The 23477-nt window shown below is 42.1% G+C and overlaps 1 protein-coding gene across 2 annotated transcripts in view; it reads left to right on the top strand.

Moving 5' to 3' along the window:
* The first annotated feature begins 5011 nt into the window (after positions 1-5011).
* FAM76A (family with sequence similarity 76 member A) overlaps positions 5012-23477 on the top strand; it is a 28179-nt gene continuing 9713 nt past the window's right edge. Inside the window, exons 1-6 of one of the 2 annotated variants that reach the window (XM_004266602.3) lie at positions 5019-5259; positions 6553-6617; positions 9512-9566; positions 10316-10468; positions 15273-15430; positions 20280-20366. In XM_004266602.3, the coding sequence (XP_004266650.1) occupies positions 5179-5259; positions 6553-6617; positions 9512-9566; positions 10316-10468; positions 15273-15430; positions 20280-20366 (599 nt within the window). In that variant the 5' untranslated portion in view covers positions 5019-5178. Of the gene's footprint in view, positions 5260-6552; positions 6618-9511; positions 9567-10315; positions 10469-15272; positions 15431-20279; positions 20367-23477 lie in introns of both variants that reach the window. The other variant, XM_004266603.4, reaches the window with a different exon arrangement.

The following is a 23477-nucleotide window of genomic DNA, read 5'->3' as shown; positions in this document are numbered from 1 at the left end:
AGCTTTTGATTTCTCCATCAAATCTGAATGAGACCCTTGCCGGGTAGAGTAATCTTGGTTGTAAGTTCTTCCCTTTCATCACTTTAAGTATATCATGCCACTCCCTTCTGGCTTGTCGAGTTTCTGCTGAGAAATCAGCTGTTAACCTTATAGGAGTTTCCTTATACATTATTTTTCATTTTTCCTTTTCTGCTTTCAATAATTTTTCTTAGTCTTTAATTTTTGCCAGTTTGATTACTATGTGTCTTGGCGTGTTTCTCCTTGGATTTATCCTGTATGAGACTCACTGTGCTTCCTGGATTTGGGTGGCTACTTCCTTTCCCATGTTAGGGAAGTTTTTCACTATAATGTCTTCAAATATTTTCTCTGGTCCTTTCTCTCTCTCTTCTCCTTCTGGGACCCCTATGTGAATGATGTTGCGTTTAATGTTGTCCCAGAGGTCTCTTAGGCTGTCTTCATTTCTTTTCATTCTTTTTTCTTTATTCTGTTCCACAGCAGTGAATTCCACCATTCTGACTTCCAGGTCACTTATCCGTTCTCCTCCTCAGTTATTCTGCTATTGATTCCTTCTAGTGTAGTTTTCATTTCAGTTATTGTATTGTTCATCTCTGTTTGTTTGTTCTTTAATTCTACTAGGTCTTTGTTAAACATTTCTGGCATTTTCTTGATCTTTGCCTCCATTCTTTTTCTGAGGTCCTGGATCATCTTCACTATCATTATTCTGAATTATTTTTCTGTAAGGTTGCCTATCTCCACTTCATTTAGTTGTTTTTCTGGGGTTTTTATCTTGTTCCTTCATCTGGTACATAGCCCTCTGCCTTTTCATCTTGTCTATCTTTCTCTGACTGTGGTTTTTGTTCCACAGGCTGCAGGACTGTCTGAATTCAGTTTTTGAAAGTTTTATTTCTGAGTTTGCAGATCAAGAATTTACACCTGCCAATAGAAGGCAGTTTCGATTTTTATCAACTCCCCCCTTCCACCCTGGACCTATACCATCCTCCTTAGCATGAAGATTTTTCTGGAGATTGTGAACAGGAGGCAAGCAGTGACACTCTGGGAGAGCTGACCCCGTTGAAGCTAAGTGTCCCCTCCGTGTACTTCCACAATACTCTAAGCACAGCACAATTCAGTCATCCATTATTCTGTCCATGGTTATTCCCTTTTTGTCCCCCTTTTCTTTTGCTACCATGAACAATCCTGCTAGAAATACCCTTTTTTCCTACTGTTCCCACAGGGACACACCCAACTGCTGTTGCCAAAGACACATGGAAGGAAACTTGATAAAGGGAAGGAGGGATAAGGTTTGACAGGCTAGACATTCAGCAAACAGGTGTGTGTTCAGATCAGTTCAGGAAACATCAGTCACTGTCATCACTTTAGTCTCCCAGTAGCTGATGCCACTGTTGACTGATGTCTCCTGCTCTTCTCTTGGCTTCTGTGAAACTACTCTCCTCTCTGAACTCTCTTGCTCATGGCTCCTTTGCAGGCATCTCCTCATGACAAGATCTCTGTTGGATGGACTTTCTCTTGACTCAGGAAGGGGCACTGCTATCTTCTCTCTCTAGGCTTCCAAGGTAATATCGTCCAGTCTCAGGGCATATATGCTGATCATTTCCCCAGAAACTCTCTTCATCCCAGACCTCTCCTCTAAGAGATATACAGACTAGAGCCGCCACCTACATAATGTCTCCCTCTGGAGGTCCCATAGGCATTTAGAACTTACTATGTCAAAAATAAAACTCTTGGCAATTCCCTGGTTGTCCAGTGGTTAGGACTTCATGCTTCCACTGCCAAGGGCCCAGGTTTGATCCCTGATTGGAGAACTAAGGTCCCACAAGCCATGTGGCGTGGCCAAAAAAAAAGCAAAGAAATAAAACTCTTGGTTTTGTCTCTGAAACCCGTCCTTCTAGTCTTCCCTTTTGCTGGAAATGATACCATCATCTGCACATAGCTGGGCACATAGACCATAATTTCTTTCTTTCCCTCACCACCCCCTAAATCCACTCCACCCCTAAGTCCTGTTGACTCTATCTTCAAAATATATCCTGACTCTTTCCACTTCTCTCCACTGCAAACTTGTCATCATCACCTCTCACCTGGATGACTGCAATAGCCTCCTCACTGATCTCTGTGCATTTATGCTGGCCCCCTACAGTCTATTCTCCTCGTAGCAGCCAAGTAAATTGTTAAAAAAATTTATATCTGTCACTTGACTGCTTAAAAACTGCCTATGGCTTCTTTCCCATTATACTTCATACGCTGTACTTTGAAAAAAAAATCATATGCGCATCAGGGTCTACAGGCTTTGCACATCTGGCCCCTGCTAACTCCTGCCAACCTCTCCACTTGCCCTCTGTCCAACTAAGCCCCAGCTATACTGGCCTCTCCTCCATTTCTTGAAGATGCCAAGAAATATTCCACCTCAAGGTCATCACCTTTCCCTCTGCCCAGAACATTCTTGGCTAAGTCATATGTCTAAGTCCTTCTCAACCTTCAGGCCTTGGCATCCCCTGGCCTTCGCTCTACCCAAGTGACTCCCCCTACCTTCTCCCTATCCCAACTTTGTTGTTTATCCCTGCGGCATGTTTATTCGTTCATAGTCTTTGCTATTTAACTGTCTTTGCCACTAGACTGTTGGCTTCACAAGGGCAGGGATCACATCTGTTTTACACACCAGCGTATGCCCAGCGCCTAAGCCAGAGCCTGGCACATAGTAAATATGTAAATATTTGTTGAATGAATGGGTTAATTAGCCCTGCACTGGATGAATAGGATACAGAGGACCCAGATATGGTCTTTCTGTTCCATAATGCCATAATCTGATGCATGAAAAAGAAGTAGATAGGTAATTGCAAAACTGGTAAATAATAGAGACCAGAACTGGAGGCAGTAGAAACATAGAGGGGCCCATACCCCAGTGTGGAATATGCATGTGAGCAGAGAGGAGGCTGTGTTTCCACGATCGATGGCACCAGCATCTCCCTAGAAGAAATTCAGTTTCTCCTAATAGCATTTATTTAGTGTACCAAGTTCCATGTACTGTTTCTTGTTTGTTTGTTTTTAATAGGCCCAAAGTCATACAACTTCTAAGTGATAGAATTGGGATTCAAAGCCAGGCAGTCTGGTTTCCAAACCTGCATCTTTTAAAAATTTTTTTAAATTAAATTGTTTATTTATTTATTTTGGCTGAGCCACGTGGCGGCTTGCAGGATCTTAGCTCCCCAACCAGGGATCGAACCCAGACCCCCCTGCAGTGGAAGCACAGAATTCAAACCACTGGACTGCCAGGGAATTCCCTGCATCCTTTTTTTTAAAAAAATAATTTGAGGTGAAATTCACATAATATAAAATTCATCATTTTAAAGTGAACAATTCAGTGGCAGTTAGTACTTTCACAATGTTGTGCAACCATCTATCTAGTTCCAAAACATTTCCATCATTCCAAAGTAAAACCCCTTATCCAGGAAGCAGTTTCCCATTACCCTCCATGTACTGTTTCTGATCCCCACAATGACCCAATTGTACAATTGAGGAAAGAGGCTCTGAGAAATTCAGCTATAGTGAGAAGTTCAGAAGTTCAAGGTTACCTAGCTAGTAGAAATGGAGAAGTGATTTTTGAACCTTTGTTTTCTGACCCCAGAGTCTAAATCTTTGATTAATACGGGTCTTTGGGCAAAGTCACAAGTAGCGGGCTGGATTTGGGTATCAAAGAGAGTAAATGGAGGGGGGGGGCACGGACTTATAAGCCATAAATGCGCCCTCGGTTGTTAAAAAACGCACGTTTAGGTAAAACTGCAATTAGCATCGCTCAGGCGAGCACAGTCAAAAGTAAGAGCAGGGTCTTCCCTGGTGGCGCAGTGGTTGAGAGTCCGCCTGCTGATGCAGGGGACACGGGTTCGTGCCCCGGTCTGGGAGGATCTCACATGCTGCGGAGCTGCTGGGCCCGCGAGCCGCGCGGGCCGCTGAGCCTGCGCGTCCGGAGCCTGTGCTCCGCAACGGGAGAGGTCACAACAGTGAGAGGTCCGCGTACCGCAAAAAAAAAAAAAAAAAAAAAAAAAAAAAAGTAAGAGCGGCTATAGGGCAGAGACCTGGAAAGGTCAGCACTGCCGGAAGCTTTGCCAAAGCCTCAACAACAAGTTTGTAATTCCTTGGACAGCCCCTAGATGCACCACGCTGGGACCTGAAAAGAGACAGAGTAGCTGGGAGGGTGTGGCTTGCCTTCCTGTGGCCGGACCTAACCAGGAAACGCCAGGGAGTTGTTCGACAGAGAAGCTGAGGGTGCAACTGGATTAGGCACAGTAGGAAGCAGTCCTCAGGCCAATTGCATCCCACTCAGAGTGGGCCTCCTGGGCACGAGTACTCTCAGGGGTGGAGGGCCTCGCCTTAGTACCCGTCTTCTCCTTCCGGGAGGAGCTGTCATCACTCTAGCACCCCTCTTCCACAAAATAGGGGTGCTCTCTCTGGGGCTTCTTTCTTTCTCTCGGGAAGTCAGGGACCCTGGAGGTCCCTCTTTTTTAGGGATCTCAGACAGAGGGCATCCCTCTAAGTTGCCTCTCACGTTTCCTCTCCTCCCTCGAGTGAGAGGGCTGTGCGGGCCCCTCCTACCCCGACGTTGGAGGCGTTTTCTCAGAAGCCCCCATCTCCTTCAGGCTCGGGGTGGCGGCCGAGTTCTAGTTCAACAATGCACCGCGCTCGGCTCAGCCAGCTGCGAGAGGGCAACTCCATGGAAACCAAAACATCACAACTCCGTGGAGATATCGCGAGAAGCACGGTGGCTCCAGCTGCTGAGAGAGGAGGAGCGAGGGCGGGAACAGAGAGCGAAGTGGGAGGAGCCTAGGCACTTCAGAGTCCCCCGCGGGAGACCTTCCCTCCCAGCGGCGCCCCCTCGTGACTGCGCTTTACATAATCGAGGCCGCGCGCGTCATAAGTGGCGTACTCCAGTCCAGACCGAATCAGAGTCGTAAGGAGCTCCGTGTTCCGCCCCTTCCTCCTTGATAGACGTCAAAATGAACCAGTGAACGGGCGTCCAGCGCCGCCGCGCCAGCCCTGGTCCGCTCGCACACGAGAACCCGCCCGCCTGCCGCAGCCCGCAGCCTGCCGCCGCCAGGTTGTGCTTCAGACTGTCAGATAAAGCGGCGGGCCGGGCCGGTAGGGTTGTGAGCACGGCCCGGGCCGGACATGGCGGCGCTCTACGCCTGCACCAAGTGCCACCAGCGCTTCCCCTTCGAGGCGCTGTCTCAGGGGCAGCAGCTGTGCAAGGTGCGCGGGCTGGGGCGGCAGCCGGGAACTGGGACGCTGGAGGCGCGGCCCGGAGCTCCCGGTTCTGTGGGAACGCCCGGCGGGGTCCCCCGGGCAGGGCGTGGCAGGCCCGCCTAGCTGCGGAACCGCACCCGCTCCGCCGGGGGCTGGCGGGGCACGTGGGGGAGACGCGGGCCGTGTCCAGGCCCCAGCGGCCGGCGTGTCCGGGTGCTTAGCAACAGCGAGGGATTGTTCTCGGACCCCGTGAGGTCGGGGGAGGGGACAGCTGGTCCCCCGCTCGCCCTCGACCAGCCGCGGCGGAGATCCCTTTTGGGCTGGCTTCCTCCCGCGTCGGGGTCTGCCGGGTTTCAAGCTTAGGAACCTCCTGCCCCGCCTGGGACAGAGCTCCAGAGTTGGGTGCTGTCTGGGACGATCGTGTCGAACTGGGCGCTTCACGGGCACTTTTCAGCCAGTTCCAGAGTCGGAGGTAGCCAGGCTTTATAATAAAGCCCCACAGTCAAACGCACGAAGCAAAAGGATGATATTTCAGCTTCTAGTTAGTGACCTTCTGTCGTCGCAGTAACCAGCTGCTGATCAGTTTTTACCCCTGAAGGTCCAAGTTCTCTTTTTTTCTTTTAAGTTGTTTCATCTTGCTTTGCCTATTTAAATGAATAGAGGGGCTGTGAAGCGACAGTTAAAAGTCACCAAGCCGGCTGGAGAGTGATGTTGAGATATCTCCAGATAATCCAGAGTTTGTGTCTCTGGTATGGCTAACTCATAATTGTGTGTCATCAATGCTTTCAGTGGCCATGACTTTGTCTCTTTTGTTTACTAGGTATGAGAGAACTCAAAAAGTCAAATGTCTGAATGCCTTTTTGGCCTTAAAAAATACATATTTGATTATATGTTTGTATATGTATATATTTATTGATTTTAAGGGGGTTTTATATATGTAAGCAATAATGATTTTAATTCAGTACTTTGATTTCACAAGTGAACCTGCTCAAAAATCACACAGTGGCGGAGGCAGAACTGGACTAGAATCCAGGGCTTCTCATTCCCTAGGTCTGAGGCTTATTCATACCTTTGTTTTACAATTTATGACTAGTTCCATATAAATTCTTACTTAACTCCCACATCAATGCAGGGTGGTGGTGCCAGTTTTACAGACAAAAAAAAATTAGTCCCAGAAAGTTTAAGTGACTCACTCAAGCACAGTGGCTATGCTTGGAATAGTACCCAGGTCTTCTGCCTCCTACTGAAGACTTTCCATTTCTGACTGCCTTTTAAAATTATATCCTCATTTCATTTCAGGAATGTCGGATTGCACACCCTGTTGTGAAGTGTACCTACTGTAGGACTGAGTACCAGCAGGAGAGGTACAGTTTTCGTTGACCATGAGCTTTTCCTTTGAAAATCTGTAATCGATTGCATTTCAATATACAGATTTGTAATCAGTTGCATTGTAATATATAGATTTGTAATCAATTGCATTATACACAGATTCTGCCATTTCCTGTTATAACACAATGGAAGTAAAATACACATATTTTTCCCTAGTTATTCATTAATTGCTTAAATTATTAGTTACTTATTTTTCACATCCTTGATAATTTTATATTGTGAGGTTTTTAAAATAAATAAATTTATTTATTTATTTATTTTTGGCTGCATCGGGTCTTCGTTGCTGTGTGCGGGCTTCTCATTGTGGTGGCTTCTCTTGTTGTGGAGCACGGTCTCTGGGCACGCGGGCTTCAGTAGTTGGGGCTCGCTGGCTTCAGTAGTTGGGGCTCACTGGCTTCAGTAGTTGGGGCTCGCGGGCTCTAGAGCGCAGGCTCAGTAGTTGTGGCCCATGGGCTTAGTTGCTCCGCGGCATGTGGCATCTTCCTGGACCAGGGATCAAACCCGTGTCCCAGGGAAGCCCTGTATTATGGTTTTGACATTTTTGACACTAAGAAACCAATCCCACAACAGTAAAACATGAGCCTTGTGCTCTAGTATATTTATATGCAGAGTTTGAAGAACTTATAAGCCAAAAGAAGATACTTCTGAAAATGTGACAATCTGATAAAGAGTTTGTTAGCCCTAGTCACATTTGAAAAAACTCACTTGCCTTTACACTTGCCTTGTGTGAATCTCATTTTGAAAAGTGTGAAAAATATTTAGGTGTGAATGAACACACATCTTTGGGGGACTTTTTAATAGCAGCAAAGTGGTTTATTGGTATAGTAAGTTAAACTTTTGGGGAACCGTGGCTGTAGGTAATATTGCCTTAAGCAGGATGGGGTCTGTTTGCCAGCTCACACATGGACCCAGAAGCCTAATTTTGGTCAGCTTCATTTCAATTCTAGGAATATTTTCCCTGATATTTCGTTATGTATATTTTCAAAGGAAAAAAAGCTAAAAAAACTAGATAGTAAACACTCATCTACCCACTACTTAGATTCTACAATTTACACTTACTACTTTTGCATCTATCCATCTCTCTATCCATCAGTGTATTAATCCATCTTATTTGTGATGCAGTTTAAAGTTGGGGACATCAGTGTACTTGACCCTAAACACTTCAGCATGCATATCATTAACTTAGAGTTCAATATTTGTTTATGGTTTTTAAATTTTTTTAGAGGTAAAATTTGCACACATTGAAATGCTCAAATCTTAAGTGCATCATTCAATGAGTTTTACAAACAGTATATATCTGTGTAACCCTAAACCCCATCAAAATATAAAACATTTCTATCACCCCAGAGATTCTAACCCCAACCCAGTCAGTCCCCACCCTCCTTGCTTTTTCCAAGCAACTACTGTTCTGATTTTCCTTTCCACCATAGATTAGTTTTACCTGTTCTAGAACTTCATGTAAATGGAGACACACAGAATATACTCTGGAAGGTTTATATTTTAGCTTTTACATTTAGGCCTATGATCCCTTTCAAATTTATTTCTGTGTGTAGGGTGAGCTTTGAAGTATAACCCTTAATTCACACCATACATAAAAATTAATTCAAGATGGATTATAGAAATAGGTTTTTTTGCATTTTTTTCTAAAATGTCAAGAGCATTTGTATATATTGATATATATGTCCCACTCCTTGAGTAATAAATCTAAAATAAACCCAAATGTTCAACATCACAGAATCACTGATGCTAATCCTCTTTCTAGAGGTCTCTTTCAATGTACTTCACTTCCTGAACTGCCTTTTTTTTTTCTTTTTGGCCACCCCGTGGCTTGTTGGATCTTAGTTCCCCACTAGGGATTGAACCCGGGCCACGGCAGTGGAAGTGCTGAGACCTAACCACTAGACCCCACTGGACCACCAGGGAAGTCCCTGAACTGCCTTTTTAAAATGGCAGAAAATTGCCCTGGGAAATATTTTGTTTGAATATCTCATTTTAATTTAATGATTTTTACTTTGAGGTTTTTCTTTTGTCTTTTAAGTTTGTAGTCACTTTGATAGGAACTGTATGGGAAAAAAATCACAAAGTAACAATATACTGGATTTTTATGTGATTTTGTTTTTAGCCCCCAAATATTGTTTAAACTGTTGTTAAACATGAAGCATTTGTTTGTACCTCCCTTTGTGAAGGGTTAGACTTTATTTGAAGATAATATTTTTTCCCCAAGGCAGTTTATCAGTTTAGGCATGTAGGTAATATTATGACTTGGATCTTCACAAGGGAAAGGGCGTGTTTATTTTTGTCAGTGCTTAGCTCTTAGAGAAATTGGAAATATTGAAAAAATATTTGGTGTTAGCATCTATTTCCCCACATCAGGGATTTTCACATACTTTTACTTTTAGAGGAGAACATAGAGTAAGGTCAACATGGATAGAGTCTCTGAGCTTATATCCCAAACACAAATACTTTACTCCTCATCTCGAATTTCTCAGCTGCTCATCTGAATTGAGGAGAATTAATTTCTTTTTTGCTAGTCCATTTTGGTCTGACATAATATTCTTTTCAGGGTCCTTTGCATATCTGATAATTTTACTTAGTGGTACTTGGAGATGTCATAATCATAAATAACTCACTCTTCATTTTAACCAAAGCCTCCTTGTATTTGAGCTAATAAAATTTATAACTACAGAATAATTAAAAGAGTTACTGGCCAGATACTCACCCTTCAGTTAATCAAATGTCCAAACCATATTCCACCTTGGCACTTAGTAAGGAACAAATTCCTTGGACTTAAGGAAGAATCAGTTTTCAAATGTTGTAAGTAAAATGATTTTTTTCTTATAAAGCCTTGTGTCTCTTTCTTCCTTAACAGTAAAACCAATACAATATGCAAGAAATGTGCTCAGAATGTGCAGTTGTATGGAACGGTAAGTAGGGTTTCTCTGTACCTAACAGTCAGGTCTCTTGGGACCGTACATTCTGTGGACTATTAATATAATTACAATATTTTTATTAGAAGACCTAGTTATGCGTAAAAATGTTCTCAGAAAAATTTATGTAGTGTTTTAGCTTTCAAACTTAGCTAATACTTAGTATTAAGGAGTTCTGTGTTTATAGTCACTGTGGCAGGATTGTGATTATAATTTTCCTTGAGAAGCTTCAGTAACCAGTATGTAAAGAGAAGGGGAATGATGAATCCTATGACGTGACCTCTTTGTTTGGTAACAGTTGACTATTCATTTTGATGAATGATTTTTTTTCTTTCAGTGTTAGGGTTCAGCATACTGTGTCCTTGCAGGCATTCTCCCCACATGTTTATACACTGATAATGTCAAAGAGGCCTTTTCAGAAATTTGGACGCACTTGCTCATTTCTCCAAGAGCTGGTTCTGTTGAATTGGTTAGAGAAGTCCCAGCATATATGCTAATGGGTTTTTGTTATTTGTTTATTTATTTAAAAATCAATAGTCCTGTGCAGAAAAACACTTTACATGGTGTTAGGAATTGGGCTTTATTGGATCAGTGTAAAAGGAAATTTATGAAGTTGGGAATGCATTTTTACCATGACTAATGAACTGTGTATAATAGAAATCATTGCTTTAAAAAATGCACTGGAAAAAAAAATGCACTGGTATTTTACAACATACTTACTTGACACTTTTTTTTTTCTCTTTAAGCCCAAACCTTGTCAGTATTGCAACATAATTGCAGCATTTATTGGCAACAAATGCCAACGCTGCACAAATTCAGAGAAGAAGTATGGACCACCATATTCTTGTGAACAGTGCAAGCAGCAGTGTGCATTTGACAGGAAAGATGATAGAAAGAAGGTAAATCTCTGTGTTTTTCTGGATATTTTTTTCTTTCAGAGAAATTCAGGTGGGCCAATTGTGTTAAAAAGACATATAACCAAGATTGATTTCTCAGTTCCTCTCCAAATTCTGTTATTGACTTTGAAGAAGATATTCAGCCTTTGTTTTCTTCATTTATCAAATGTGGACCATTATATTATAACATTTCATAGGTTAGTATTTCATGAGAATTTGAATTACAGTGTTCAACATCCCTTATAAGTGAAGTGGTGATTGGCAAAATTCTACAAAACTCTTTAAAGGAGAGATTGTGACTTAAGCAGGATATAGTCTGTTACCAGTTTTACTATCTGGCTCTTTAAATGTTTCTATCTGTTGAAGTTAAAGACCACAAGAAGATGATATAGATAAACCTCTATGTGGAATGATGGTACCTTGGTGGAATTAAAATGATTTAGATTTGGTCTGTTTAAAACCCTCAACTGGCTTCCAGTTGCACTTAGAATGAAACCCAAACTCCTTCCATAGCCTGCAAGGCCCATACCTGACTCTCAGTCTCATCTTCCATCACACTCCCCTCCTCCTCCCTTGGTCCAGCCACACTGGCCACCTTTCAGTCCTTCAGATATACCAGTCTCATTTCCACCTTTGTGCCGGCTGGATTTGCCTGATACACAGCCTTCTCCAGAGTGTCATAACTTGTTCCTTGCATCAAGTCTCAGCTCAATTGCCAGCTTCTCACAGAGACCTTCTTTACTAACTCCCCCGATCACTCTATCATAGTACCCTGTTTATTGTCTTCATAGCATGTAACGTTATGAGAAATTATCTTGTTTGTTTACATGTTTGTCCACCCCCACTAAAGTATGAGTTCTTTGTCCATCTGTTTTCATGCTGTATTACCAGCAGCCTGGCACATAGTAGGTACTCGATAAATTTTTTTTGAATGAAAGAATGTAGTACAGAAACTCTCAGTGTCCAGAGATGCTTTTCAGAGATGCTTAGGCTCTCAAAAGCTGATTCGTGGTAACCAAATTCATTAGTTTACAATGGGAGGAAGTAACTTTCCAGTGACCAGAATACTCCTGCCTGCCAACCAGGGCACCTCTTCCCTGAATCAAGATACTAGAGAAGCTGAATTAGTAATCAGAAGGTAACATATAATAATAGTTGGAGCACAAGCTTTTTAGTCCCATAGATCTGGGTTCCAGCCCACTTCTGGCTTAGCTGAATGATCCTGGGCAAATTATTTACTCCTGTTATGCATCAGTTTTGTCATCTTTACTGTGGGAATAACAGTAGCTACTTCACAAGGGCATAGGGAGATTTAATTGAGATAGGTATATAAAACAATTTTGAGCCTAGCATATACTATACTTCATTAAATGGTACCTATATTATTATTATTTGGATTACACTAGAATTCATTGTTTCTACTTTCTAGTTACAATCCTATCATAAGAGTTTGCGTATTTGTAGGCATCCTCAATCATCTATTTATAAACTTTAGGAGGACCAAGCTTAGGGATTGAGAGTGGATGATCTGGACTCAGAGTGCCTGGATTGAAATCTTTGTCTGTCACTTATTTGTTGTGTGACTTCAGGTGAGTTAATCTATCAGTGCCTCAGTTTCCTCATCCGTAAATGAGGCTGCTCAGACCTCATCGTTGTTATGAAGGTCAAGTGTAATCCCCTTCAGAAGGAATCTGGCACATGATAAGTACTCAGTGTTATCTATGATTATTTCTTTATGATAGTTTAATTCTGAGAGGGTGATTTTATATTTTTAAAGTTTGTGAAGGAGAGATCTGAAATAAAGTGTCCTGTGGTTCAGTGTGTGATTTTCATGTTTAACGTTGGCTCTCTTTCAGTGCAGTTGCTTTGTTTTCAAACCCTTCTTCAGTGAAAGCTCTTTCGTGGAGAAGGTCTCCTATTTTTTTTTTTTGGCTGCATTGGGTCTTTGTTGCTGGGCGCAGGCTTTCTCTAGTTGCGGCGAGTGGGGGCTACTCTTTGTTGCAGTGTGTGGGCTTCTCATTGCGGTGGCTTCTCATTGCAGAGCATGGGCTCTAGGCATGCGGGCTCAGTAGTTGTGGCTTGCGAGCTCTAGAGCGCAGGCTCAGTAGCTGTGGCGTACGGGCCTTAGTTGCTCTGCAGCATGTGGGATCTTCCCGGACCAGGGATCAAACCCGTGTCTCCTGCATTGGCAGGTGGATTCTTAACCATTACGCCACCAGGGAAGTCCTCCTAAAGTCAGACCTTCAGGCCATATCCCATAACCATGAAATGCAGCAAATTGAAGTTTGGTTTCAAAATTCATTTATACATTCGTTAACAAATAATTAGATGCTTATCATATCTCAGACACTGCTCTGGGTGTTGGAAATACACTGATGAACTAAGCAGAAGAGACCTTATTCTCTCAGAGCTTTTATTTATGTGTGTAAGAGATGGATGAGAACAAACAAGGAAATAAATGAACACAGATTTTAGGTGTAAGTGCTATAAGGAAATAGGGTATATGGTAGAGAGTGACTGAGGAGGCCAGTTTTGATTGGGCAATCAGGAGGACCTGCATGGAGTTAAAATCTGAGCTGAAACAGGAAAGATGAGAAGGAAGCAGCCATGGGAAGCCCTGGAGGGCAAAGATCCTGGAAAGAGAGACCAGCTATGAAAAGACCCAGAGGCAAGAATGAGCTTGGCAGATGGGAAGAACAGAAAGAAGCCAGAGTGAACAGAGAATGAGATTATAAAGGCAGGCAGAGGCTACATTAAGTCAACATAGGCTATGGTAAAAAGTTTAGATTTTATATTTTAAGGCGAGGAGAGACATAATCAGATTTACATTTAAGGAGCCCTCTTTGGCAGCTATGTGGAAATGGTTGATCTGGAGAAAAATAGTGAGATCATTTGGGTGGGTCTTGCAGTTGTGACAAGTAAGAATGGCTTTGCTTGGGTGGAAGCAGTGGAGTTGGAAAGAAGTGGGTAGATTCGGACGGATGACTTGCTAATAGGTTAGGAGAATAAGGTGCAAAGAAGCTTTTGCTAACAAGACAAATACTTTAGGTAAATGATGGTCTGGCTTACCCATGTTCAAGATGGGGCAGAAGATGTAATTTAGAGGCAAGACATGAAAACTAAGATTCCATGAAATATCAGCACACTCCCTCCTCAACCTGAGTAACTGCAACCAGCTCTGCTGCCCTGCCACTTGTACCAGGCCACCCCACAAACTTACTTTTGCCATCTGAGTGCTGTACAGAGGCACCCCAGCTTCAGAGGATTGTGGAAGCCCCATTCCGCTTTCCTAGCCCTGTGCCCTGCACCCTGGTACAGAGCTGCTTCTGCCCAAAGTGATCAACTTTTTCTAAATCAAACAAAGTGCCATGGTAGGCCACCACCAGGGATTGGGGCCCTGGAAGCTACTTGCCCATCAGTCTTTTTCTGGAGACATTTTTTTTTTAACAGAAGATATTGGGGATAGGAGTTTATTAATTAATTAATTGATTTTTGCTGTGTTGCGTCTTCGTTTCTGTGCGAGGGCTTTCTCTAGTTGTGGCAAGCGGGGGCCACTCTTCATCGCGGTGCGCGGGCGTCTCACTATCGCGGCCTCTCGTTGCGGAGCACAGGCTCCAGACGCGCAGGCTCAGTAGTTGTGGCTCACGGGCCTAGTTGCTCCGCGGCATGTGGGATCCTCCCAGACCAGGGCTCGAACCCGTGTCCCCTGCATTAGCAGACAGATTCTCAACCACTGCGCCACCAGGGAAGCCCTCTGGAGACATTTATTTCCATCTGAGAAAAGATATCCAGCATACCATTTTATGAGCCATTTATAAGGTATTAAAGCTAAAGTATAGGGCTTCCCTGGTGGCACAGTGGTTAAGAATCCGCCTGCCAAGGCAGGGGACACAGGTTCGAGCCCTGGTCTGGGAAGATCCCACATGCTGCGGAGCAACTAAGCCCATGCACCACAACTACTGAGCCTACGCTCTAGAGCCTGCGAGCCACAACTACTGAGCCCATGTGCCACAACTACTGAAGCCTGCGCGCCTAGAGCCCATGCTCCACAACAAGAGAAGCCACCGCAATAAGAAGCCCATGCACCGCAACAAAGAGTAGCCCTCACTCACCACAACTAAAGACAGCCCATGCACAGCAACAAAGACCCAATGCAGCCAAAGATAAATAAATAAAATAAATTAAAAAAAAAAAAAAGAAAAGGAAAAGCTAAATTATAAATTTTATGTTTCATCTTCTGTCTTCTCTTTTCCCTGCTGTGTTTTCCTTGATGAGCACCATAGAGATATTTGTGTCTTTTGAAATTCTTATGGGAACTTTGCTCTGGTCTGTGTTAAGTTGAAGAAAAACAAAATAAAAAAAATAAATAAAATTAGCAGCTCATTTTTATTTTATTTATTTATTTAAAAAATTTTTTGGCCATACCACACAGCATGTGGGATCTTAGTTCCCCACCAGGAATCAAACATGTGCCCCCTGCAGTGGAAGTGTGGAGCCTTAACCACTGGACCGCCAGGGAAGTCCCCAGCTCCTATTTTATTGAGCAATTTTTATGTACCTTGCACCATGCTTTACCTACATTATGTCACTAGATCCTTGCACCAGCCCTCTGAAGTAGGTTCTATTATCCTTCATTTTATAGATGAAGAAATTGACCCCATGAGTACCCAGCTGACTTCCGTAAGGTCACACAGCTTGTAAGTGGCAGATCTGGACTTAACCAGAGGTTCTAGCTCCTAATACCCATGTTCTCAGCTACTGCACTAGCACATTCCTTCTTCTTTATCTTTATCTCCTCATCTTCCAGGTAGATGGGAAATTGCTATGCTGGCTGTGCACACTTTCATACAAACGGGTCCTTCAGAAGACCAAAGAGCAGAGGAAGCACCTGAGCAGTTCTTCCCGTGCCAGCCACCAGGAGAAGGAGCAGTACAGTCGACTGAGTGGTGGCAGCCATTATAACAGGTAACCCTGAGATGCATGAGATAGGACTAGAGGTGCTGGGAGGTCAGATGTAATACTCACACAATTAGCCATGGAAGATACCATTTTGTCTAAATTTTCCTATTTTCTCTCTAGTTATTAGTCTATAGAGGGAATCTCCTTTGTCGTAGTTTGTAATTCATGTATCATCCAAGGGCCAGAGAGACTTCCATAAGGCATCAGGATTTTCTGACTTGGTTTCTGTTGTGTCTTAAAAGTTTGTGGAACTTACTCCACTTTAACATGTAATGTTCTCCCCTCCGTTAGAGTGGGTTATCTCCCTAGAAGATTGGGGTAACATTTCACAGTCTGAGGGATGCAGCTTTTTTATGCATATTGGCTAGGAGATTGATAGATATTCTAGGTTTGTCCTTGTGAGATCCAGTCAAAATGATGTCCTTTCATTGTCTTAAGCTTCGTTTCAGAGTATCTGTAGAATTGTTAAGAGTTCTGGCTTTGGATTGAATCCTGGGTCTGCCAAGTTTTCTGTATGGGATATTGGGCAAGTTTTTTCATCTGTGAAATGAGGGAAATAATAATATTACCTCATGGAGTTGTTGCAGAAATAAATTATATAGTATGTGCATACTGATTAGTTTTATAACCGGCATATAGGAAGCTTCAATACATTTTAGTTATTCGTTGTTATTATTACCATTGTGATTTTCTTTGTTCATTGTTAAGTACTTTCATGAGCCAGGTTCTCTGCAAGGAATGCAGAGATAAGTAAAAGACTCACGCTGCTATCCAAGAGTATGCGGTCTGGTAGGGAAGACAGACCTGTAATCAAATCATTGCAGGATAATTCGATGGGCATCACAGTGGAAACATGTCAAAATACAGGCATAAGAGGCAGTGGTAATTAACTGCCTTGGGAGGTTAGGGAACGAAAGATCAGAGAAATGCTGGTGTTGGAGCTAGATCTTAGGATGGGTCAGAATCATCAGATAAGGAATGGGCAGAGACATTCTAGGCTGAGGGAATAGCATTTGCAAAGGCATGGAGGGCATGAGACCACACGGAACTTGGGAACAGCAAGTCCTTTTATTTTGCTGGAGCTTATGATTGGGAGCTGGAAAATGGGAGGAAAAGGAATCCAGCAGACCTGGTAAGGAGCATGAACTTGATCTTAGTGATCTTAACGGGAAGCCACTGAAAGGATCTATGCAGGGGAGGGGCCAAATCTGCATTTAAAAAAAAATTAACCCAGACTACTGGGGAGAATGCATTGGAGGAAAAAGAGGCTGGGGCCTAGTTAAGAAGCTTTTTTGGTAAGAGTCCAGATAAGAGATGTTAATAGAGAACCTCAACTTGAGGCAGTGACACTGAAGAGGCAGATTCAGGAAGATACTTTAGAAGGAGATTTTTGAGTAAATTAGATAATGTGATGAACAGATAGATGGTCAGGAGCTGGGTGAGTAAAGGACAATTCTCAAATTTCTTACTTGGGTGAATGGGTAGATCCTTATCTGAGAGAGCGTATAGGAAGGGGGAAAAAGAAGTTCAGTTTTGGAAAGTTGAGTTTAAAGCATCAAGAAGAATTATTTAGCTCTTTTCCGTAGCACCTTGGAGGTGAACGGCTGCTTCAGGATGAAGCTGAACATCTTTCCCAGCCACTGTCTGCCAGAAACTCACTGAAGTGAACTATGAACGCAAACTTTATACCATCTGTGAGAAGTTTATGGCCATGGAAATCGCTGCTGATGCTCCAGGTGAAGAATGGACGGGTTATGTGGTGAGAGTGACAAACAAGGGACCATGAAGCCGGGTGGCACGACCCACAGCCGCGTCTGCTTGCTACTGAGTAAACAGCATTCCTGTCACAGGCCAAGGAGGACTGGAGAAAGAAAGTGCAGATCTGTACAGGGTTGCATTGTGGATGCCAATCTGAGTGTCCTGAATTTGGTCATTTTGAAAAAAGGTGAGAAGGATATTTCTAGATTTGCTGATACAACTGTGCTGCATTGCCTGGGGCCCAAGAGCTAGAATCCGCAAACTTTTTAAGCTCTCTAAAGAGGATGATGGGGCTTCCCTGGTGGCTCAGTGGTTAAGAATCTGCCTGCTAATGCAGGGGACACGGGTTCGAGCCCTGCTCCGGGAAGATCCCACATGCCGTGGAGCAACTAAGCCCGTGCGCCACAACTACTGAGCCTGCGCTCCAGAGCCCATGATCCACAACTACTGAAGCCCGCGCACCTAGAGCCCGCGCTCTGCAACAAGAGAAGCCACCACAATGAGGAGCCCAAGCACCGCAACGAAGGGTAGCCCCTGCTCACCCCAACTAGAGAAAAGCCCGCGCGCAGCAACAAAGACCCAAGGCAGCCCAAAATAAAAATAAATAAATTTATTAAAAAATAAAAAAAATAAAGAAGATGATGTCTACCATTATGTTGTGAGAAGGCCCTTAAACAAAGAAGGTAAGAAACGTAGGACTAAAGCACCCAAAATTCAGCGTCTTGTTGCTCCACATGTTCTGCAACACAAACGTCGGCATATTGCTCTGAAGAAACAGCATGCTAAGAAAAATAAGGAAGAGACTGCAGAATATGCTACACTTTTGGTCAAGAGAATGAAGGAGGCCAAAGAAAAATGCAAGGAACAGATTGTCAAGAGACAGAAGCTGTCCTTGGTCAAAAAGAAGATGTTCTAAGAGTAACAAATAAATAGATACGACATCCAAAAAAAAAAAAAGAATTATTTAGTGGAAGTTTAGCCTAAACTCACAAGAGAGGTTTGAACATGAGCCATTGGTAGCACATAAGAGTCAGTGGTAGCAGAGATTAGTTTAAAATGTGGATTTCTGTGGCCCTACCTCAGAGTTTAATTCAGTAGAATCTAGGATAGAGTCCAGGAATCTGCTTTGTTTTATAAACATCTCAGATGATTCTGATGCAGGTGATCTGGGGAACATCATTTCTAACCACTATGATAGATAGTTGTTAAAACCATGCTCTTGAATGACACGACTCAGGTTGGAGGCTGAGAACAGATTCTAGAAGCACTCAAGAAGGATGGAGTGAATATTTGAAAACCAAATATCTGATCAGGGTTAATATCCAAAATATATAAAGGACTCAACAGTATGGTGTTTCCTGAAAAAATTAAAAATAAAACTATCATATGATCCAGCAATCACTCCTGGGTATATATCTGAAGGAACTGAAATCAGTATCTCATATTCATTATAACTTTATTCATAATACCTAAGATATGGAAGCAACCTAAATGTCCTTCGAGGGATGAATGGCTAAAGAAAATGTGTATATACATACAATGGAATATCCAGCCATAAAAAAAGAAGGAAATCCTGCTATTTGCTACAATAGATAAACCTGGAAGGCATATGCTAAGTGAAGTGAGCCAGAGAGAGAAAGACAAACACCATGTGGTATGACTTTTATGTGGAATCTTAAAAAAAATAAAGCTGATTTCATAGAAATAGAGAATAGAATGGTGGTTGCCAGGGGCAGGGGGAGAGGGAAATGGGGAGGTGTAGGTCAAAGGGTACAAACTTTATAAGAAGAAGTAGTTCTGAGGATCTAACGTGTAGCTTAGTGACGATAGTTAATAATACCATATTATATGCTTGAAAGTTGCTGAGAGTAGATCTTAAGCATTCTCACCATTAAAAAAAATAAAAGAGGGAATTCCCTGGGAGTCCAGTGATTAGGACTCTGTGCTTCCACTGCAGAGGGCATGGGTTCAATCCCTTGTCGGGGAACTAATATCCTGCAAGCCACATGGTGCAGCCAAAAAATAAAGTAAAAGAATTAAGTATTCGAGGTGATGGGTGTATTAATTATCTTGATCTTGGTAATCATTCTATAATGTACATGTATATCAAATTGTCACCTTGTACACTTTAAATATGTACAATTATATTTGTCAGTTATTCCTCAATAAAGTCAGGGGGGGAAATAGATGGCATGGTCAGTGGTATCAAATATTGAAAAGAGGCCAAGTAAGAAAAGGTCTGAAACATCCTTTGGGCTTGGCAATTGGACATCCATCAAAGTAAAAGGGTTGCAGACTAGTTTTAGGGGGTCAACTTATTGGGGCTAAAACTGATCTTTAGTGTTGTTGTGGGACTCAGACACCAGAAGATTCACAGAAATAGAGTGAGGAAGAACTGGACTTGGAGTTCAAATATGTCAGCCTGGTGTCTAGTCCCAGCTTCACTGCTAACTAGCTGTATATCCCTGGGTAGGTCAGTTAACCTTGATGAGCCTCAGTTTATGCAAAATAGAAATAATCCCTTGTATATACCTCACGGTATTATAAGATACATGTGAGACAATGAATGTGAAAGTACTTTTTAAATTGTAAGATAGATTATACTTCTGAGGTTTTATTGACTCTGTTCTCATAGTTATTAATAAAGCAGATAATATTTAATCAAGGCCAAGAATTTGGGGGAGGACGATAGAAACGAGCTACCCATGCATCCAGGACCTATGAAATCAAGACTTTGATGGATTTTGATGATCAAGAATAATTAGCTCTTAGATCTTAGATCAGGCCACCTGGACATTTGTGCTTGTTGTCTGTTTCACGCGGACATTGTGCCCCACCTGACCTCAGAATTGAAAGCTTTACCCCCTTTAAGTAACAACACAGGTTCATGTGTGTTCCTTGTGTTATGTTGTATTTTTTTAAGTAAAATAAATGAAAGAGAAAAAAAGAATAATTAGCTCTTGCATAGAATGGGTACAGTATTACATTGGTCCCATTTGACAAGACTTTCATTGTGATGTTTTATTAATCTTTGATTTCTAAAGTGTGTGTATCTCTCTCTCTCTCTCCTTTTTTTTTTTTTTTTTGCCACTAAAAGTCAGAAAACACTTTCTACTTCTTCAATTCAAAATGAAATCCCAAAGAAAAAATCCAAGTTTGAGTCGATCACAACCAATGGAGATAGGTAAGCCAATTCAAGTGTGTGTGCATGCTTCTGTTTGAAATGCATACACAGTTCCTGAAACAGGAATACATTCTAGGGTGTGTCATGGAGCTACTCTGTGGTTGTCAATGAACTTCTCAGGTTTGCTACACTAGCCACTTGATATCTTATAAATAAACAGTACTGATATTTGTTTATAAATCTAATCTTGTCTAGAACATATAACTGGATTTCATAGCAATTGAATTCTGCAGTCCACAAATAACTTCCTCACACGAATTCAAAGAAGTCAATAGCTAGATGCTTTTTATTGTGATCTGTGCCTGTAGCCTCCTCCAGGCAGGGCAGGAGTTGGTCTCCAGAGGCAAAGCAGAGACAAGTTGGGATTTTTCTTTTTTGGCTGCACTGCACAGCTTGTGGGATCTTAGTTCCCCGACCAGGGATTGAATCTGGGCTACGGCAGTGAAAGTGCTGAGTCTTAACCACTGGACCGCCAGGGAATTCCCGACAAGTTGGAATTAAGGCAGTATTGCTCAGTCTGTGAGGGATAATCCATGCTTCCTTAGCATTAACTGAGATAGCCCAATGCAAATGCTGGCTCAGGAGAGAAGATGTGTTTAAATATTTTTGTTTCATTTTAAGCCTTTCTAAATGCATTTTTATTCCTCACTTTGCCCTCTCCTTCTCAGTGATGCTTCGCTTACGAGCTACTTTCTCCTCATATCCAGGGTGCCCCATCCATGTTGGTGCAGTGGGCTGCTTCTCAGCAGAGTCTTGGGGCCACCTGTTTTCCTGTTCTTCCAGGCCTGGGCATCCTGAAGTGAGACCACCTGACACACTGTTCCCTAAAATCCTTGGAATCCTCTCCATTCTGAAAACTTCCATTCTCGGTTCTCCCTCCCAGGCAGTGGTGGGTATGGGAGCAGACCAGCATATAGGCTTACCAGCGCTGAATTTTGTTTATTTAGCTGGTTACACAGCATCTATGAAGTTGGCTTTTTCATTAACTTGATTTGAGACTCTGCAAGCTGTCTTCTTAATGCTAGTACTAGTGACTTTAAACTTCTTGAATTGATCCTTCTAGAAATGCTTAATTAGATATTCTGATTACATAGGGGAAGGAACCATAAAGACCATCTTTCTGGTCAGCTTTATTGTTTATTCTCTGAGCAGCTAGTTTGACCATTCTGAAGAAAATAGATGTGGCGCTGATTGTCCCATCACCTCTGCCAGGATTCATGATCCTGTAAAAACTACTTTTTAAAAGAGTGAACCATTCTGAATGCCCTACTTTATAAAGGCCTAAGCCAAGACCCACAGCCTTTAGATTCATCATTTCTGTTTTGTGCTATTTGTGACGCAGGCTATGTTTGAATGACCCAGAAAAGCTCATTTAGTTTAACTTTTAGTTTAACCAACAGTCCTTAAAGTTTGCCTTCTATTAGCTCATTTTGTTCTTGAGATACTGCCACTATTCTTTCTGACTATTGTTATGGATACACCAAGCCAAAGACTTAAACTTTCTGCTCAGTGTTTTATTGCGTCCGGTTACCAGCAATGATTGTTTTCCTCAAGTAGGATGCCGATCCTTAACTTAGGTCTGTAGTCTTTCATAATGTCCTCTGGGAAAGATCTTTAAAAATAATTTTTCCTTTAAATGTACATGGTAATTAAAAAAATAACTTATCCTAATAACTTGAAAATTTGGAAAAAATTTTTCTGCTGCCAAAAAAATTATTTTCATATACAAGTTCCATTTGAATGTTCCTGTATTAGCAATCTTAACAATCTATTCCACTTGTTTACATTTCTGTCTTTTAAAAGTTCATATACAAGGTAAATTACATTTTTCCTTTTCTTTTTACTTTTTGTGTTTTTTTTCCTTGCTTTTCCTTCACTTAGAAAACATTCTGACAAGACTTTTTTTTAACAGTCCTTTTTTTAATGTCATGCAAACCAAAAATTTTTTCCTGAGTATCCATTTTGAATTCAGTTCTGTAGTAAATGTTACCAGTTTTGTTTCCTAACTATTGTGACTGCCTCCCAGTTTTTAATTAATCACAATCCACTTTGCTTGTCGCACTCTTAAAATATCCATATACTTTTTATTTTATTACAGTATAGTTGCTTTACAATGTTGTATTAGTTTCTGCTGTACAGCAGAGTGAATCAGCCACACATAATATACATATACTTTTAAATTTATGCTTTTATTCTTTCATTTTTATCCCTTCATGTCTTCTGCAGGTTGCTCTCTAACAGTTTTCCATTGACCTTTCTATACTACCATATTCTCCTCTCTTTTTTTTTTTTTTGGCCGTGCTGCACGGCATTTGGGATCTTAGTTCCCCAACCAGGGATCAAACCCGCGCCCCCTGCAGTGGAAGTGTGGAGTCGTAACCACTGGACCATCAGGGAAGTCCTCTTTTTTATTTTTTAAATATCGAGGAATATTTGATTATTTTTTCTCATCTTTTTCTTTTTTTTTTTTTTTTTGCGATACGCGGGTCTCTCACTGTCGTGGCCTCTCCCGTTGCGGAGCACAGGCTCCGGACGCGCAGGCTCAGCGGCCATGGCTCACGGGCCTAGCCGCTCCGTGGCATGTGGGATCTTCCTGCACCGGGGCACGAACCCGTGTTCCCTGCATCAGACTCTCAACCACTGCGCCACCAGGGAAGCCCTCTTCTTTTTCTTTATTCATTAGCCTTCCATATCATAGAGAACCCATTACTTTAGGAGTTTTTTTAAAAAAATAAAACCATTTTTCTCATGGTTTTATACTTATAAAATGCCTTAGTCTTTTTATTTTTTAGTATCCTATAAAATTCACAGCCTCCATCTCAATATTTTATAGTTTGTCAAAATTGTAACAACTCTTCAATTTGAAGAAAATCGGGGTTCATTTCTAGCTTTCCTTCCCTGAGAAATGCACTTTTTGATCATATTTGTTTATTGTTCTATGGGCAGTAAAAGCAGTGGGTGACCTCCAGGCACACCTTGTGGTTTATTGTTTCTAAAGGGCATTCTTTTCCTTTCCTTATAGTTTTATTTTATTCTCCCTCTGAAATATGCCTGAAAGATTAGACTTACTCTGTGTGGCCTTTGAGGACAGACCCAGGACTAATGGATGGG

The sequence above is a fragment of the Orcinus orca genome, chromosome 1 (genome assembly GCF_937001465.1).
Source record: "Orcinus orca chromosome 1, mOrcOrc1.1, whole genome shotgun sequence".
Classification (NCBI taxonomy): Eukaryota; Metazoa; Chordata; class Mammalia; order Artiodactyla; family Delphinidae; genus Orcinus; species Orcinus orca.
Note: the sequence above shows the minus strand (reverse complement) of the source record. Positions and strands in the feature narration are given on the sequence as shown.